This window comes from Chroicocephalus ridibundus, chromosome Z, assembly GCF_963924245.1.
Source record: "Chroicocephalus ridibundus chromosome Z, bChrRid1.1, whole genome shotgun sequence".
NCBI lineage: Eukaryota > Metazoa > Chordata > Aves > Charadriiformes > Laridae > Chroicocephalus > Chroicocephalus ridibundus.
Genome location: NC_086316.1, coordinates 19,890,230 through 19,909,906, shown reverse-complemented (window position 1 = coordinate 19,909,906; position 19,677 = coordinate 19,890,230). Strand labels below are relative to the sequence as shown.

Here is a 19,677-nt window from a genome sequence, read left to right as displayed (position 1 = left end):
TGCCTGAGTAATGCACACATGGATCTAACCGTCACTCAAAACAACCAAGTTTCCTGCATTATTGTAGAGAAATGCATCACGCATGGATAACAAGTCAGTCACTTGCCAAAGCAAGGATCTGCACCGCTCCACTGAAGGAGGGCTGAATGACTTTGAGTTCAAATCCCTTCTTCCTTCCCTGAAATGGTCTTTAAGTGGCATCTGGGCCATACCACTGTCAAAGCTGGACCACACCTGCCTCTGCCTTCTGTTGGGAAGCATCAAAGACCCTCCCTAAAGTGATTACACTAGAGTTTAAGAGCTTCCCATTACTCTTTCAAAAACCTTTAAAGGTTAAAAGATTCTATAACATTGATATGAAAGCCTGCTATCTATTATGAAAGAAAATGCCCAAGACTGTTGTTGGAAGTATAGGCTAGGAGAAAGAAAAAGCAAAACTGCAAAAAAGTGCATTAGTCCTTACTCTTAAGACAGCTCTACAGTGAAATGTTAACTGAAACCAAAGCTAAAGAAGATGAAAGCATTAGCCAAAACCCAAACCATTGCTGTTGCCCTTTCTCATACATATGACTGTTACTTTCATGAAATCGGATGATTCTTGTTCCAAGGTCAAAGACTGTGAAAACATCCTTTAGACTGAAGCTCTACCTTTACAAAATAATTTGGCTTTAAAAACCTTGGCAGTAATACTGGAGTTCATACTTAACTCTGTTTCTGTTCTTATCTTGCTAAAATACAAAGTTGAGAGAAAATAATATAAAGTATTATTTTTTCCTGTATCTCTTGTACTGAACTCATTATCCTGCGATAAATATTCTGTTTTAAGTGCATTAAAACAAAAACATTATATTGATTTATCTGTTTCTCCAGTGATAATTTCCAGGATAGAGAATGTATCTTTCCAAGTCACTTAACAATGGTTGTAACCAACCGCTGCTCATTCCCAACAACTGGAAGACATTTTCCCTTCAAGCACTGCACATAGCCTTTCTTCCATATCTCATTAATGGGCACCCTCCAAACATGACATTACTACAGCAGCAATTGCCATAATACCAAGGTTTTTGTTGTAAGATAAAGGCCAAATCTACTCCTAAATACACAGTAAAGCAACCGCATAAAGTTGTGTTAAGACCTAATTTCAGCCAAGAAATTGAAACAATTCAAGATAAGCTACACATTGCTAAGAAATCACTAGACAATCACTTATTTTTGTGTAAAGAAACTTTTAAAAATGTATAATTAATCCACTTCGACAGTACCATCAAGCCTGATAAACAAGTAAAAAAATTCCTCTAAGTATACACAATTTTGTATTTTAAAAAACTAGTATCATAGTAGATGGACTAGAAAGGATCATACTGTTCTTTTTTCCCCATCTTTCATGAATTGTTAAATAAATATTTTATACAGCTTTGGCAAAACAAAATCTGAAGAACTCAAAAAACACTGTACTATTCCAATAGCTTTGAGAACTCCTGCAAACAATTAACCCAGTTCCTGCATCCACGTAGCTGGAATTTTTAACTGTTCTCATTTTCCCACAATGTTTACTTCAGATCATTGTGCTTGAGACATTATTAATTGTATTTGCCAATTAAGTTATTTTTAATCTCCAGTTCTAACAACGAAAATATAGAGAATCAAAAATTAAATGTCATTCCAACAATAACACAACAATATATGCTATTTGCAAATTCAAACAACAAAAACTTTCTTAATACAGCCCAGCACCAACACTTCCTAGGTTTTCAATATATGCAGAACTGTGTATGTGTGAGTATGGATAGCATATAAAAAAAGTAGTCACAGACACAGTATTTAACCAGAAAAGTGAGCATCTAATTATGTCCCACTCCTAGGAAACAGTATATTTACAGAGAAATTATATCAGCAGTGTCTGTTTAGGGTCTACTCGAAGACAGGAAAAAAACATCCTTAAGAGTTATCAAATAAGACAAGACAAGAGTTATCAAATAATAGCAAGCATTTTCTCCTTCCTATAATATCAGATTGTAAGTAGTAGAGAACCACATTAGAAAGAGAAGTTAAGATTTTGTAACTGAAAGTTAACATTTGTCTCATCAGAAGGACCACAGCTCTTACAAGTCCTGCTGAGCTGCCAGTAGCCAGCCTATAAAAACAGATACACCGTCAGGCAATTGATTCTTTTTTTTTTTTTTCCCCCGGTTTGCAGTCTGGATGAAAGATAACAGGTGCTCCACAAAGTGGCAGCAGCCATATTGAAACACTGTGCTGACCAAGAAACAGATTCCTCAAGTAAATGAGCTAGTACAAAAGGTTTGTGGGTTTATAGGCAGCTGAATGCAGAATTCTTAAGAAGGCAAGGAATTCTCCCTTATTGGGATTTCAACCCCTCAATTTTTTTCCTGAGTAAAAGAAACTTAAGCCACCGCGTTAAAAACTTCCGTAAGACAGACAACTGTGTCAAGGTCCCAGAACTTCAGTCTCTCTTCCCTGAGTTTGAAACAAATTCCCTGTGAAATTAAACCCTCCTCTCGTGCCTTCTGAGGTCATCAGGACACATAAGGTCCTTCAAAAAAGACCTTATTCATGCCTGGAGTCCCCAGAAGGCTTTTTTTTTCCTGGATATGTGTTAGGGGAAAGGTGGTCTGGGTCTGTTCTTGACTAAAGGAAGAAAGATGGATGTTTAGAAAGAGGTGTACTGTCTTTGGCAACCGGGAAAAACTCAGAAAAAAATTGTACCATTTTCCTTTTCTTTCAAAGATGTACTTTCTTCAATCTACAGCAACTCTTTGTGTCTTTGTCCAACCAGTAAAGAAGTTCTAGAAGTTGTAAGTAGCCATCTCAATATATCTTTTAATCTGAAAATACACATGCTGTCAAACTCTGGTGTAACATCCAAATCACTCTGGCTGGTGTAATTATTTTCGTTGTTTTTTGCCTTTTCAACTGAACTTCTCTTCACAGCTTGCTATACTCCTCAAGACTAAACATTCAGTAAGAGAGAGGGCAGACATTTTTTCTTACATAAAACATGTAAACAGAAGTTTATAGACTTCTGCATATTACATGGAACACAACCTATTCCTATATTCTGCACACAGTCAGTCAGTCAGTTTTGAAAGGATTTGCATCTCCTCTGACAAGGGTTTGGGATCCACACACTGAAACTGATAGAATAGTCTGGATGATACAAGCGTGCTCTAAATTGCAACTTCGTAGACTGCTTACCAATTTACCTTATTAACCATTTCTATTCTGTTCATTCATTCGTAAAAAATATAAAATCAAAGTGTTCTTTATGAATCATCTGATCAATAACTTAAAAGGTTTCTGGGAGTGACATCTCAAATAATATTGATGATTTCTGGGAAAGCTGTCTTATTACAATTCAATGCTGAATGAGGCCTATTTCTATGCCAACACTAAAAAGCTCTCTCTTAGTCTAGAAATCAACAGCGGTGAAAAAATATGTAAACAACAAGTGCCTTTTAGGCTGTGATTCATATGAAACAGGAATTTTTCTTTCGTCTAAGAAGCAAATACACTGTAGAGCTAGTAAGCATCTATTTGTTCATTTTTGAAGACTAAAAAACCCCAAGAAAACCAACCTTTTTGCTATAAAAATACTATTAATAGAAGGGTGCATTTTTTTTTAACAATAAAGACCACTTAAAGCTCAATTTCAGATAACCGAGCACATGTATTAGCTATTTGCCTGAGAAGCGAGAGAGCTTTTCATCTTCCTCAGCCACTCGCTTTGAAGACTTCTCCCCTCCTATAAACTATTTCAAAGCAAAACTTGTTTGCCTTCAGCTCTGCAGATTACGAATCTGTCCTCCCTTTGCAATCACTCTTAGAGTTAACACTTACAAGTCCTACACTCATTAGCAACAGGTGAAGAAACAGCTGGAATGCACTTGGCCAATACAGTCCTCAGTGCAGGCAGCATTTAAGATGTCTGCATGACCCAATCCTGGAAGGAAAAGCACAATGTGGACAAAGCAAACACTTCTGGGAGATGTGAGCAGAACGGATCTTGCAGTGAAACTCTTTCAGGAGCGCTCACAGAAGCGCCTTAAAACACGGGTTTGTGAGCTCAGTGCTGCAGCAGACCTGATCACTTGATATACACTCTTGAGAGACTTTTCCAGAATCCTCATCATGCTCCAACAGACACATAAATGTGATGGAAAAAAAACCCAAAAGTGCAACCACAAGACTAAGTTTAAGACTGATGGTAAGCCAGAAAAGCAGAATGCCTAATATGAGTGTCATGTTGCTTGACCAGTGCTTTACCCTTTAATACAGTGCTGCCCATTTTCTTTTCCCCTTTACTGATTTGTGAAGACTCTTGTTTTGCAACTACTGTGCTAAAACCCCCTGATTCCACCTGATGAATCTGTCACAACGCACATCTAAATGGGTCAATGAAGCCTTTCCAGTTACCAGCTTTTTGAAGACTGAGATTCGTGCAAGGACCCGGAAAGAGAAAAAAAACAGAGAAAAGTTAAAAAACACCCAAACGAAACACACAACGGCAAGGGTGATTTAATCATTACATTCATCAAGGAAAAACAAAGAAAACAGCCATTTTATGTTTTCTTGGCCTATACAGGACTCTTGTGCTCAAGCCTTACAACTGGAGTTCGTGTCTCATTTCAACACACACAATTTTAACCAGTATTGGTGAAAATTGAGATATGGCTTGTAGAAAACACTACAAAATTACAAAAATTCTAAAGCATTTGCTCGTATGTCATAACACACAACATACAAAAACTGTATCAACTGACAGCAAGGCTGAAAATAAAAAAAGGTCTGACTCAAGCCTTACCAGTCCCGTGCAGCTAATATTTCAAACTACTACAGAACTTTCAAGTTGAAAGTAAAATACAAGTGGCATCATCATTAAAAACTGATAACAAGCATACTGTATTGTTAGGCACAAAAAATGCCTTCCATACTCCTGAATGGCATGAGACCTTTAATTACTGTGCTTTAACTGTTACAGTAAAAACTTCAAGCACCACCCTTGACCAAATTCATGTTTAGCGTGGAAAGCTTAAGACTCAAATTGTCTTGACTGATGATGTCAAAAACCTTGACAGATGCAGCAAACAAACATGGGAATATGCAAATATGCCTAATTTTCCATCTGTGTTACAGTAATGACCAAACTGACTCTGGAAATATTTCAGTTAAGTTTCAGTAATGCAGTCCCAGAAAACAGACAAAGCTTTTTATTACTAAAATTAATTGCCTCTAATATTTAAATATCTAAACATGGCATTACCTTCATGGCATGTATTTCTTCTATTAATCTCTCAACTCGTTTTTGGTTCTTTAATTTCAAGTCTTCTGGACCCCTGCAAATGAAGTCTGACTTTATTAAAAAAATCTGGGTATTGTTCACTTTATTCCCCTGTGGGCTAATACTAAGTAGCAAAATAAAAATATCACAAGAGTGAGCATAAACACATTCCCTTGTTGTTAAATGAACATTTTAGCGAACAGTTGAACATAATCTAATGCTTCAGCTGTTCTGAACAGAGAAATAAACACTGAGGATTTACCAGAATAATAAGAAAAACAAACGTTACCTTATTAGAAGATAGTAACTACAATTGCTGTCAACAATCCATGGGAGACACTGATATCTTAAATCTAATTACATTTTAAGAGCTGTAATATTTAAATATAAAATATCATTGGGCTTGCTTCTTATTTTGCACAATTTGCTAAGATTGTGGGAGAAGAGTACACTTAATTTACACATTGAACACAGTAACAGATGTATCTCATACCGTCCCCAACAAGACACGTCCTAAATTCCTTGGGGCCAGTTATCTTTAAAAACATAATCTACAAAACGTTAACTATTAACTTAAATATTAATTAATACTAATTATTAAAAACAAATCTGACACATACACCTATGCAGACTGAACACTGTTTGTTGCTATAGAACCTTGCATACAACTGCAGTGAGAAAATGTTGCGTAACTTATGCTCAACAGCAAAATAACCTAAAAGATCAAGTCTGACACTTTTAAAAGTGCTACAAAAGGTTCTGTAACCGACTGGGATTAGCTTCCAATACTCTAAATCCTTTTTAAAAAGTTATCCCAATTCTGTTTTATGAAAATGCTTTTTAGCTAGTGTTTTTAGTCTATCTAAAGTGATACAAAAATAAGAAAAATATAATTTACGTATCACAGTGCCTTAAATTTTAAATGTAATACATGTTTCTCCCACTTCTGTTTTTGAGAAAACATTTAAGATACTGTCTCATTTATAAACACACAAACAAGAACACTGATATTTAAAACTGACTTTTTCAACTTTAATTTCCCGATGTGTCTGGTTAGTCTGCGAATAGTCAGGACTCTGGCCTTCTTCACATCTTTTCTCATCTTCACAACCTGTCAGAAAGATGGAAGACATTATAAAGCTTCTTTTCCTTGATTAGTTTCCATATACAATATGTTCATTACATTGACTTAAATTTTAGAAATTAGTTCAACAAAAAGAACTATTTTTGGAAACAGAGTGCCTTCCCCTGCTAACCAAATCCCAGTACAACTGAATTCAGATTTCACTTAAAAATCAAACTGCTTCCATAAACACCAGAGGAAGAACAACCAACAGCCTAAAAACGTGTCTGAGGTCTAAACAGAAGACAAGACATTCCTAACTAGCCATACTTTAATATTATTCTTAGAGCTAGCCTGAGCTAGAGATTTGAAAAGACTCACCTTTTGCCTTCCCTTTGTTTATTTTTGTTCTGGTGAAATAGCACCAGTACTTTTCCATTAGTACATAATATGTAAAAGTATTTTTGTTATGAAACATTTTGAAAGATTAAGGAAAGACTCCCAAACTAAACATCATTTATTATAGAACAGAATTCAAGATATAAAAATCTTATAATGTATTTGAATTGATTTTTGTTGAAAATAATATCAAAATGATTTCTAACTTGCTACAGACTCTTCCAACTTCCTATCCTACCCAGTATTCTGTTCCCAAAATGCATTTCAAAGTAGACAGTATTAAAGAAAACTTGACAACAATGTTTTGGTCTTATTTCTTCCTCCAAAATAAAAGAAACAATTCTAGTTATTATTAGACAGATGGTACAAATGGACAAATCTTTGGACTGTTTCGCTACTAAATTCCACCATGGGAAACCTTAGGCCTAGGCATTGTCTTGTCAATGATGCACATTTTGGATACAGGTGCCCATACTAATATAACCTTGCTTTTTTACAACTCAAAAAACCAACCCTAATTTGTTCAGATATATCTTACTATCACTATTAAGATTTTGTATTAAGAGTTGCACTTAGAAGTATTAAAACAAGCAAAAAAAAAAATCAGTCTTCCTGACAAAAAGACAACTTTCAAAATAAGTTAGCACCTTCAAGTTTCAAAATAAGTTAGCACCTCTTTCTCAAGAAACTTCTTTACCTCAAGTTTCTACTTTATCTTCTAATTTCTCAGACATAACATCAAAATGATAGCTTGATGGTATCTGCACCATCAAGTCAGTTCCATCAGAAATATTAGTATTATAAACCTGCACCAAGCTTGACCAAATAGAGAGAAAATAATTCTCCAGAGCTCACAAAGGAATATTTCACACCTCTGAGGGGAAGCCTGGCTAGTAGATATCCTCTGTACAGAGACCATAAAGGCGAGATTATATCATTTATTAAAAAAGAAAACCAAAACACCCACATGTTTTGCACACCTGATTGTGTTTGTAGCTAGGTTACCGACATAAGCAAGCAGTTAAGCCTTGAACTGTACTCACAGTGGCTCTCCTGAAGCCTGATCAGTCAGAGCAAAACAATTTCTATAAAGGGGCACATGCTGATTAGCCAACCCCACCTCTGCCAGAGCAGAGGAGGAGCGTGTGGACAAGTGCTCCCATGAAAAGTAAGGGAGGGGAATTGTACTTGGGCAATTTTATTGGCACTTGCACAGAGAGAAGGGAAAAGGCGAAGGAGGTTTTTGGGACAAGAATGACTGACTTAAAATTGGCCTCCTGTTCTAAAATTTTGTACAGCAAAGGTCAGTACTTACCTTGGTTACCCTAATGAAAATAACTGTGCATGCAGCTCTACCTACAAACATTTCTACTTCAGGTAAGAGCAGAAAGCACGTGCCAAAAAGCAGCTGTGCCAAACCTTAACATTACCATTTGCCATCCAAACCTGAAAACATTTCTTTCTATAAGATACTGAATGGAATTTTCACAGCTCCCTATATTACATCTTCTTCTAAATGGACGAAAGAAAATAAAGCATCTTCTGGTTGAATACCCCTTAGGTACCATGGATGTTCAAAGAGCTTGGCACTTCAGATGCAAACTGGGTATGCCTTCTTAGAAAGTTGGGGAGGGGGTTGTTTGTTTCTTGTTTTTTTTTAAATAACCATTAAAAACATCCACAAGCTACAAGCACACGTGAATTTAAATAATTCATACTTTACATATTAGTTACTGTGTATCCAAACATGAAGTATATTTAACCTTCTCTCAAAAAATATTTTGTAATGTATTTTTTAATAGAAATATTAATGCAGACAAAGCATGTTTCCGGGGCCTACAAGAGCCAAAACCCAGCCTTCCTTGCTGCCAGCCAATGAAGGCTGTATAGACATATGACAGCAGGAATGTGGGAAGGTATTCACTCTTTGGCAGGCTAGGAATGTCAATTTATGTAATCCACGTCACTTCTTTCACACGGGACAGTTTGCATCAACTGCGTTCTTGGAAGTACTCACAAAGTTCTCAAGAAAGCAGTCAGTTCTTTGGGACAGAAATCAAACAAGTTTTACTTTAGATTTACAGTGTGCCTGAAACAATGGGGCTTAGACCACCAGGGTGGCTCCTAGGACTCACTGAACCATCCGCCTCTTGTCTGACAAAGTGAGATAGGCAACTTCCTCTCAAGTGAAAAAAAAAAAGCCATCCTCCCTCCCCACCAAAACCAGGAGCAGATTTCGGAAAATACTAACAAATACTTACTCATAATAAGATATTTTTTATAAATAGGTTAAGAAAAGACAAGAAAAGAAGAAGTCTTTGCACTGTAACTTAGAAAGGTTGCAGTGTATGTCAGGGTCAGACTAACCAATCCTTTAAGACCAGGCAATAAGGATTTTTAATCTAGAGATTGTAGTAAACGCAAGAAAATAATTATAAACACAGGCAAGCCTCAAAGCAAACAATCTATTCTATCAATAGGAACAAATCCTAGGATTCCTGGAAATTCATGAAGCCTGCAATTCTAAGTGGAAATAACCACTTCAAAGATTGCTTGCAACAAAGAAAAAGAGATGCTTTCCTTTGCTGAAGACGTTCCTTTACTTCTTTATTCTGTAGGAAAACATTATCTACAGGGCAATTAAGTCATTACCATTTATTAATACGAAAAAGATGTGTGTGAATTTTTTATTAATGATTAATATTTATTAATTACAGTTCTTAAATAGTAAGATGAGATAATATAAAAGGAAGGAGAGATAACATAGAAGTAAGAAGAGATCATGTAAAGGAAGAGATATAGATAACATATAAGTTATTAAACCTAAAAGAAATCATAGGGGAAATGAACTCACTTTTTAAAACAAGCCTAGGTAGTAACACAGACTAGCCTGAAAGCACACGAGCATGTTTCAAAAGCTATGGCTAGGAATAGAAATCACACCCATTCTGCACTGTGCCTTCCACGATACAGCGTAAGTATTTATATTACTACCAATCCTAAACAAAGGCAAAATGCAAAAAAATTCCATGGCTGCAGGTATTCCACAAAGGGAGGCTTCCATCACCCCAACAGCTTGCAACCTACAGCAAGCACTGCCACAAAACATGACACGTACCAGCCAACTGCACACAAGCCGTTTCAAGCCATAGGCAGAGTGTACCTGTTGCTGGTCCAAGAACGAGAGGGAAAGAAAGAGCACAGCATGGGATCGGCGTTACGGCTCAGACAAGAACTAGAAACCCTCTCCTGCAATTTACTGTGGGGGATTATAACAGGAATTGCTGACTTCAGCACAACCTACACTGAAGGGATACTTGGCACACAGCTCCCAGCACTCACTGCTGGTAGCGGCAGTAACTGGCAATGAAAAGAGCCCCTATTTGGATGAACAGGTACACTTGGCATGGTACAAAGGAACAAGAAGGTATATGTCACACGAAGAGGATGATTTCCAGCAAACAATGCATCTAACAAGTGTGTATTTAAAGGCATCACAAGAACTGCATTTAACCCAGAATTTACAGCTGAGGAAGGGAAAAACCAACAGCTTTAGTCACTTTGCCTTCTTACTCCAGGTTGCTCCTGCCTCTGGAGGACTAATAACCATTCTCAGAGATTTCTCCTCTTGTGTGCTACTCCAATCAAGCCTTCCCCAACCCTCAGCATGTCCAAGCCCTTCTCATGCCCAAGGCTGGGGGAAAATAAAGGGAGAGAAATTGACACAGGACTGTTTAATGGTACCTTTGATGTTTTAAGTTTCCTTCTAGCTTTTTTTTGCAAGAAAATAGTTTGGTTTGAATACTGATATTTCACTCATAGTTACAAATTACTAAATTTCAACTAACAAAAATCTTGGAAGTGCTAAATTGGTGCCTGAATTGGACTTACTGGAAAGGGCTTTTGATCACATACATTATCCCTTTTAAATTAAATGGGACATGGTTATAGTATATAATACAAAACAAAAAACGTGTAATAGAACAGAAAGCTATTTTAAGAACTTCCCACACAATTAAGCTTTTGCAAAAAAACCTTTTATGAAAGTTTTCAAGTTTCTTTAAGAGAAACCTGAGGTATTTTTAGATGAAACAACAACAAAAAAAATCTGGTTTAGGTTCCAAAAACCTAAATCACTACAGAAAAGTCCTCGTATTGGTGATGGCAACAAAACCACACCAAGCAATGTGGACAAAACAACAGTATAGGTGCAATATTAGATTCAAATTCTCACAACTAGTCAAAGGTATTTGCCTTCACATTTTTAAGACAACAGCAGCAAAGTTCTCAAAGGAACACTACATTAGAATAAAATGTTATACTTGGCCACTTCTGAAACTTGTTTTGAGGTCTGTACAGGCAACATGCCTCCAAACTAAGCTAGTGTTCAGCCAATTAGAAAAAAATAAAGGAAAGTGTGACTAAAGATTTGTAGATGTATCAAGAAAGGTACGTGTCTACTCTGAACTATAATATCAACTATACTTGACCAAAAAAAACCTCAAACCATTCTTCAAGAAATCTTAATCCAATGGATTAAGAGAAAAAATACTCAATAACATGTTTCTGCTCATGACTTAATATATTCTATGTTTAATATAGTCTATGTTTAATATAGTCTATTCAAAAACAATATGAAAAGTGGTTTTTTTATGTTATCATGTACAAAAACTGGTACTGTACCTGAAAGACACAGAATGTCTTAAGTTCTTCTTAACTACAAGTTAATAAAAGTTTACTTATGCAGTTGGCCCCAGCTATCCAAAACGCATGAAAGCCAATAAACTGATGGCCATGTCTTTTTCCTCTAAGCAGCCTAAAGCACATACAACTGTTCTCCTTGGGCTTCAGCCCATGAGGTGCTGAACATTTTGGTCCTGACCCAATAATGCACTTAAACAAATTATTAAATCCTTAAACAACCAGCACTAGACAGACTGGAGTTTCTTCATCCACTTTTGCTTTATGCCAGCACACAGTCTAGTCCTAGTTCTTGTACAAGTAACCAGAAAAGACAAATCACCCTGTTCTCCTCAAAGAAGGACATTGGACCTAACCTCACTCAGTGAAAAAAATCAGTGGAAGAATTTACAGCGTTTTGAAATATCCGTAATGTTATACAAACACACACACATATTAAATAGAAGCCTCCCTCCTCTCCCCCAACATGGTGAGGTCTCTCCTGTATGAAGATTGTCTTCAAGGTCCAGACACAATTGCAAAAAAACTTTAATTTACACGTTGAAGATATCATTCCTAAGCAATATTTTGTAGTTTTACACAGACATGTCCAAATCCACTTTGCAATATAAGGTCTTTTATGTCTTTTCCATCACTTGACGCCTGAAAATAAAAAAGAGGGTAGTTCTGAGTTTGCATTTCTACTTGTGTTTCTTCCTGTGCTTTCAAGGCTAACAGGCTTTATCCAACATAATGGTTACATCTGAGAGTGCGATAACAAGGAGAAAATATAAAAAATCTACCCTGTAAATTCTGTGTCAGGAAATAATCTATTTTAAATATACCAGATCATATCACTATCAATAAATTACTACATATCTGTACAAACTGGGTCTAGTGAATGAACAATAGCGAGAAACAAAACTGTGGGTAAAAGCTATACCTCAGTCCTGGTGGAGCCCTTTCGTGCCAAGAGAACGCCAACAGGTTCAAACAAGACTCTGATCCATTAAGATCAAAATGGCTCAAAGCAGAAGGAAAATAGAATTTACATGTGCCCAAAAGTACACAATAGCTTTTTGATTTTACTACATTAAGAAATTTGGTTCTGAACCTCCTCAAGTTCAAGCTTAAGTAGAAAGGGAAAAAGTCATTAAGAACACACCAAAAACAGTTGTTTATTTTTCTTAAATTATGCATCAACAAGTGTCAAAGCAAGAAATCCAGCTTAAAAAAAAGTATTTAAGTTGAGTATTCAAGGTCTCTCCCATACCTACAAGAAAAACATGAAACTAAATAATGTTTTAGTTCTTGCTGATCTTTCCTTTCTTCGTTTTAGGGCACACCAAAAGCAATGGTTTCATTTTATAGTTGCTTGGCAGTCTCCTAACCAAGAAATTACCATGGCAACAGAGTATTCTAAACGTTAATTTTTGGTGCTATTTGGCAACAGAGAGTTTTAAAATTCAAAACACCTGCAGCTGGATCACATATTAGCCAGAACTAACAATAGTACATAATCTTTTGAGTGAATAATCTAAGTGAAAAAATGTTTCTGGAACTTCATTACAAATATTTCTCTCTATTATCTGGAATGTTAGCTTGAAAGATCTAACGATTTTTAGATTCTTAGGAAAAGTTAGGAATTGCCAAGTTTACTTTTTTTTCTGTTTTAAAAAGAGAATCACTATATTACAGTATATATTTTATACATGTCAAAATATCTGGAAAGAGCTAGTCTTAGACTTATTACAGGTTCATATATTTGCATTATAAAAACATATGTAAGTAGGGAGGTAAAGGCAGCATGAACATAAATGCACCTATGTGGAGTATCAGGGTTCAGTTGTTCAGTTCCAGAAGAGTTTTACACAAATATATATCAATAAAAAAGAAAAACCCCGCACATCCTAACTTCACAAAAAACAAAACGAGGCGAGTTTTCAGCCAGTTTCCTGAACTGTTTCCCCTTATGGTGGTATGACCACTAGCTAGCTCCAGGGCAAAAGAGCAAAGTGAGAAGGAAACAGAGAGGTGGGCTACAACAAATGAGCTATCCTTGCATTTAATATAAGGATCAAATCGCAGCACAGAGAGTGCTAAGGAACACATAGTCTTCAGCTAGTGTCTATACTGTATCAATGTAGCGTTAATCTTGCCTTTGCTGTCTTCAGCTACATGCATGCAGGTTCAAACCAAGTGGACTCAATCATATCACAACACATCTAACAAAACGTAGACAAATTCATGAAACATGAGGCAACTTTTTCTGAGTTAAAACATAGCATCCTGCTGCCCAAAGCAGGCAGAAGCACCATCGCTAGCTGGAGGCACCTGCAAAGCAAAACACCTGCAGCCTCTCAGGCCTCTGGGCACTCACCCTGTCAGGTTCCTGAGGAGAGATGCTAAAGATGAATGGGAAAAAGCACGCTGCCCACTTGGGCATGTTTCCGCCTTTCTCACGGGAAAAGTAACGCACACACTCCTTGTGAGTTACTGTCAAACGCTTCCTCCACACTCTGTCTGTGCTGCTTTCTTTGTACTTTCTCAACTAAAGCACTGATACACGAGTTTCTTTTTTTCAATATAGCACCGTATTTCCTCCTGCGTGGAGAACAGTTGTCATTTCTAGCATAACTTCTCCAAGTGGAAACCACAATGAGTACTCAGACTGCTAGCAAAGATCGTTTTCATCTGAAGGTTTTGAAAAACGATTCCAAATATCTCAGATAGTTGTGATGGAGTAAGGCTAGTCTAGAATTACTTGCTCATTGCCAAAGACCAAAATTTAATAGATTTACTGCTTCAAAGTCGGTGTCTCACTATATGGAGTCAGGCTCTATGTAGTACTTCAGAAAGCATTCAAGCTCTCAAATCCAAACCAGGACCATGAGCTGGCCAGACACATTTCTAAACCCTAAATAAACAGCAGTAGTTGTAAATGTCCAGATAAGAACTAACTGTGATAAACTAGCTCAAAGATGCTATATCACATAAATCAGCACATAGGCCACCACATGGAAATAAAAATTCCACAAGTCTTCCAAAACAAAACACTACCTGAAGGTGATTTGTAACCTTATATTTAATTGATCAGCTGGACATAAGTTTGAAAACCCCCGGGTAGCACTCTGCTAAAAATATTTCCACGGAATGTTGCAGGGAGATGTGATCAAAGCAGTCAAAACTGCCAAGCTCAAATCAATGGATTTCTATGTCTAGGATTTTTTAGTTAGACTGGAGATGACCAGATAACTAGAACGCACATGTGAATTTCACGCCCCCTTATGCTTTGATTTCACAGAAGACAGTAATAGCAGAAGCTACAGTAGTGACATAAGAATTATCAGGATCAAGACACATAAATAAATAATGACAGTGGTGAGGGTTCCCCCCACCCCCCCCGCCTTTTTCTCTTCAAATGGTGAACTTTTCACAAGGAGATGAAAAAGAAAGCACTGCTCCCATGGCAACATTATGAATCTCTACGTTACTTGTATAATCTGAAGCATAACACCGCACCTTGACTATACTGACTCACAAACAATCTGTGTAATTTTTTTGCACTAATTATACAAATCGTAAACATTATCCAAACCTGTAGAGTTGAACGGCTATCATGGAAAGAAAACTGTGGCGAAACTGTGTATGACACCTTTCACACAACAAAGTCAGAAATGCAACAACAGGCTTTCCAGTATTAATTTGGTGTGCACGCGTGCATGTGTTACTTTGGCTTGGGATTGTTATTCTTCCCCCCTGCTTTAAAAATGCACTGTCATGTTGCTACTTCCTCTTCTTCCACTTCAAGTAGGATAGGCACCTTTCTGTAGAAACTGCACAGTTGTTAAAAAAAGTCACAAGAGGTTTAAAAATTACACCCCTGTTCTGAGGATATTTAAAAAACATAACATGACTCAGGTTAACGTATAGTTTTCAAAGATTAATCTCCTGTCTAAAAATGAGCCCGAGCAATACTGTTGAGCACTCACCACCCTTTCGCTTACCAAAATTCGTGAACCACAGTATTAGCCTAATGACCAACAAGGAGCTAGAACTCTCCCTTCTGACTTCTTGGTACCAGATCAGCAAGCACTTTAAATTCAAGTTAAATTCAGTCTGTTTGTCAAAACATTGAAGGGATGGGTTTGTCTGACAGAACTGAGAAATGCAAGACTCCTTGCTAAGTAAACCAGCAAGAGGTCTATCGAGCACCAACTCCTTTGCAACAGAATGTAAAACTAAAGCATTTGAATAGGTATCAACTCCATCTTGCAAGAAAAGAAGCAGAAGAACAACCAGTTGGCAGCTCAGCTAAAGGACAAACCAGTGCATCAGATCGTTTTCCCTTATTCTACCTCAGTTTGTTTGTCTCAGTCATGGGGTGCACCTGAAAAACTGCACTATAGAAACATTTACAAGAGGGGTATGGTAAGAGAGTGAATAAACTTTGGCAAACTGTAAACACAGTGCTGTTTCCCTTATATTCTTCTCTACCTTCCTGCATTTACTTCTACATAGCACTTGACTGTTGAATGTTCATAGAATAGTTTGTGTTGGAAGGGACATTTAGAGGTCATCTGGTCATCTAGTCCAACCACCCCGCAATGAGCAGGGACATTTTAAACTCAATCAGGTTGCTCAAAGCCCCATCCAACCTGACCTTGAATGTTTACAGGGGTGAGGCAGCTACAACCTCTCTGGGCAACCTGTGCCAGTGTTTCACCACCCCCATGGTAAAACATTTCTTCCTTATGTCCAGTCTAAATCTACCTGCTTTCCATTTAAAACCATTACCCCTTGCCCTGTCACTAGCTGTGACAGACCCTGATAAAAAGTCTGTCCCCATCTTTCTCATAAGCCCCCTTTAAGTACTAAAAGGCCGTTATAAGGTCTTGCTGAAGCCTTCTCTTGTTCAAGCTGAACAACCCCAACTCTCTCAGCCTTTCCTCATAGGAGAGGTGTTCCATCCCTCTGATCATTTTTGTGTCCTCCCCTGGAGCCACTCCAACAGGCCCATGTCTTACCTGTGCTGAGGACTCCAGAGTTGGACACAGTACTCCAGGTGGGGTCTCACCAGACTGGAGTAGAGGGGCAGAATCACCTCCCTCAACCTGCTGGCCACGCTTCTTTCGATGCAGCCCAGGATACATTTGGCTTTCTGGGCTGCGAGCACATGTTACCAGCTCACATCCAGTTTTTTGTCCGCCAGTATCCTCAAGTCCTTCTCCACAGGGCTGCTCTCAATCCCTTCATCCCCCACCATGTCTTGACACAGGGGCTTGCCCCGACCCAGGTGCTACCTTGCACTTGGCCTTGCTGAACCTCATGAGGTTCAAAATAATGGGCTAGTAAATTGCTCTTGATTAAATGGGCATTTCAAGCATCTTCATACCATTCTTCTGGCCAGCCAGTTGTTCTTTGCATGCTACAGTTCACTTTCAAGGAACTACATAACTTCAGCATTCATAGATCATCCATCCCTCATCGCTAGGCTTCCGATATCCTATGATCAGTCAGCAAGTCAGCTGTCACACTCTCTCACTCAGATAAGCATACAAATGGCTTTCTCATTAAGTAAAACATCAAGATTCATTTTCAAACCACAACAAAGCTGCTCAGCTCTAGCTGCCAGAAGATCAGTCTGCTGCGCTAGGGTACTAATTGAGGGTGGGATGGGAATGGAGAAATAGGGAGAGTGGTAGCTGTATGCCAATTAGCCCTACAAGAATGCATGCTGCCCCTTCTTTTTGCACTGGCAGAAGTGATCTCATACTATTCATGCATTCATTTTGCAAGTGCTTTGGACAACATCCACTGAAAGCAATTATTTGCATCCAGAAAGGTGGCACAGCTTATGATGGGCTTTAAAAGAAAGCAGGGAATCAGCACCTGAGCTGACTCAAAACTTAGAGATAAAAATTCCAACGACTGACAGCCAAACTGATTCTTCTATGTATATTTTTGCTTTTTAATAGTTTATTTAGACTTGAGTTCTTTAAACATTACATCAATTTGTATAACTACTTTTATGTAACACGGAGGGTATGATAAATTAATTATATCCAAAAAAAAAAAGGAAAACATATTCTATCCTACATTTAAAACATATTGTGTCCATGTCACCTTAGAAGTCCTACTTCATCAACTTTGTTTCAAAATGTAGATTTTCAAAATTTGTTCACTGCTTAGCATTTCCAGTTGATTTTAACTGATGATCATTTTTGCAAAGAGATGGTGGTATTGCCTTCTAAGTCATCAGAGAAAAACCTCAAGAGCCCTGAGAGCCAATACATTACAACTTTTCTCAGCTATTCTAAAAGAGTGGAACATTAAAACTGTGTGTATTCTGGAATTAAATTTGTTAACCTGGTTTCTGAGGAAATTAAGTTTGTCAGCACATTGTTTGCCTGTCAGTATCTCTCCCCAGTAACTTTCCGGCATACTAAATAGAAACCAAATTTGACAAATCATCACAGGCCAGAGCTCCTACACGTTTTGTGAAAACTGGTAGCCAATTAGGAGATAAAGACTAAAATTAGCACGCCTAGAAAGGAAGAAATAAACAAGCAGAATTCACATCTTTTCCATTTTGGCTGCAAATTAGTACGCACATACTCATTTGCCAGCACATCTGGCTTTGAACCAGACACAGAACACCAGTCACATCTCCTGATTGGCCAAACAGGTGGGAAACGTGGGCCATAACTACAGTTACTGATTAGTGCTCAAGGAGAGCAACTCCAAGGATAATACATAAAAAACTGTAGAGACAGAGGAATAACTGAGGATACTGGTATGAAGTTTCAAGGAATACTGGACTAGACTCAGAGCTGTAAGATGCCAGGCATCACTGGTTCCGCAACTTGAACATACAATGTTTTATTCTTTGGACTGGTTTTTAATCTGAGGATTGAAGCTTCCAGGGAAATTAGAACATTACTGAACTGGACAGAAGGAGGACAGGTTCTTCTTACTTCATGTAAAAAGAGTCATTTTTATAGTTACTTCAGTTACCTTCAGCTTACACTAGTCTCACATGCTAAGAAGTCAGGGAAAGAATGGTAAGCCTGTGCAGTATTACAGCAGCACAGTATTTGCCAAATATTCATACCTTAATATTAACAGAAAATGCTTTTGTGAATTTGTCATCCAAACAACCACTCATTTTGTATTAAGACTCAATCACCTCAAAATTTCTATTTCAATGTCATGATTTAGTTGCTATTATGCAGACATAAAGGAATCATAAAGGAAAAATGGTTTCAAGCTTATTAAACAAATAAAAGAGAACTCAGGATCAGCTGAGGAGTGGTAAAGTAAAAGAAATACTTATTAAACCATTTCTCCATCCTCTATAAATCTGAACCAAATACCATAATTTTTAGATTCTCTCCAAAGTATAAGTATAACCTGGTTTTGTGAAAACTGAAAATAAAAGTCACTGATCTTACTATGATAAGAAATATAAACTTTTGTTTTAAAATCTAAGCTACTTTTCTTCAAATTCCTCCTCAGTAAAGTTTGTCCCTGTCCATACATGTAAGAAGAGGAATAAGTACCAGAAAGCGAAAAGGCAGGAAGGTTCTTTAGGTATGTGAAAACTCCCATCAAAAAAGGGGAAGGTCTCAACTAGCAACTGCTGCTTAAGTGAAATTCATGTTTTATTAACTTTTGGATAGAAGCAAACCACACCTCAAGCTAAATCTTGCAACAGTTAACGCTAATTTTCATCATATGAGTAAGTATCGCCAGTACTGATGCTCTCCCTGTACTATACTCTCCTCACAAGCTGAAGGAATTTCCATCATGCAAGTATACTTTAAACTAATGATAAAATTTTCTGTTGTCTCTAGTCTGTAACTCCCAAGAGTGTCTACTTCTTGTCTGATGCTCAAATATGACACTTCTAAAGATTCGACAGGAAAAAAAGCCCTAATATAACTAGCATAATAATATCATAACAAAAACTGTTATGATATTAGAGAGGTAGGTCATGGAATGAGGGAGTACAAGGAAAGCAAGGAACGATATCTAGTCCAATAAAATGATCAAATAAATGTTATAGTGAATGAAGTTGAGGGGGGGAGAAGAAAAAATCGTAAGCACTTTTTTTCTGTGACTGGGAAAAAAAGCTATGTCGATAAACACATAATAAGGATTTAACATTCATGTTATCAAAGGAAGAAATCCTCTACTAAAAAAAGAAAAGAGAGAACAAGAAAACAGGGGAAGA

At 37.3% G+C, this 19,677-nt stretch overlaps 1 protein-coding gene across 1 annotated transcript in view; it reads right to left on the bottom strand.

The window, feature by feature from the left end:
• SRFBP1 (serum response factor binding protein 1) overlaps positions 1-19,677 on the bottom strand; it is an 85,238-nt gene that overhangs the window by 50,689 nt on the left and 14,872 nt on the right. Inside the window, exons 2-3 of the mRNA XM_063319952.1 lie at positions 6,322-6,410; positions 5,282-5,354 (exon numbers count right to left, since the gene is read on the bottom strand). Of these exons, the coding sequence (XP_063176022.1) occupies positions 5,282-5,354; positions 6,322-6,410 (162 nt within the window). The remainder of the gene's footprint in view (positions 1-5,281; positions 5,355-6,321; positions 6,411-19,677) is intronic.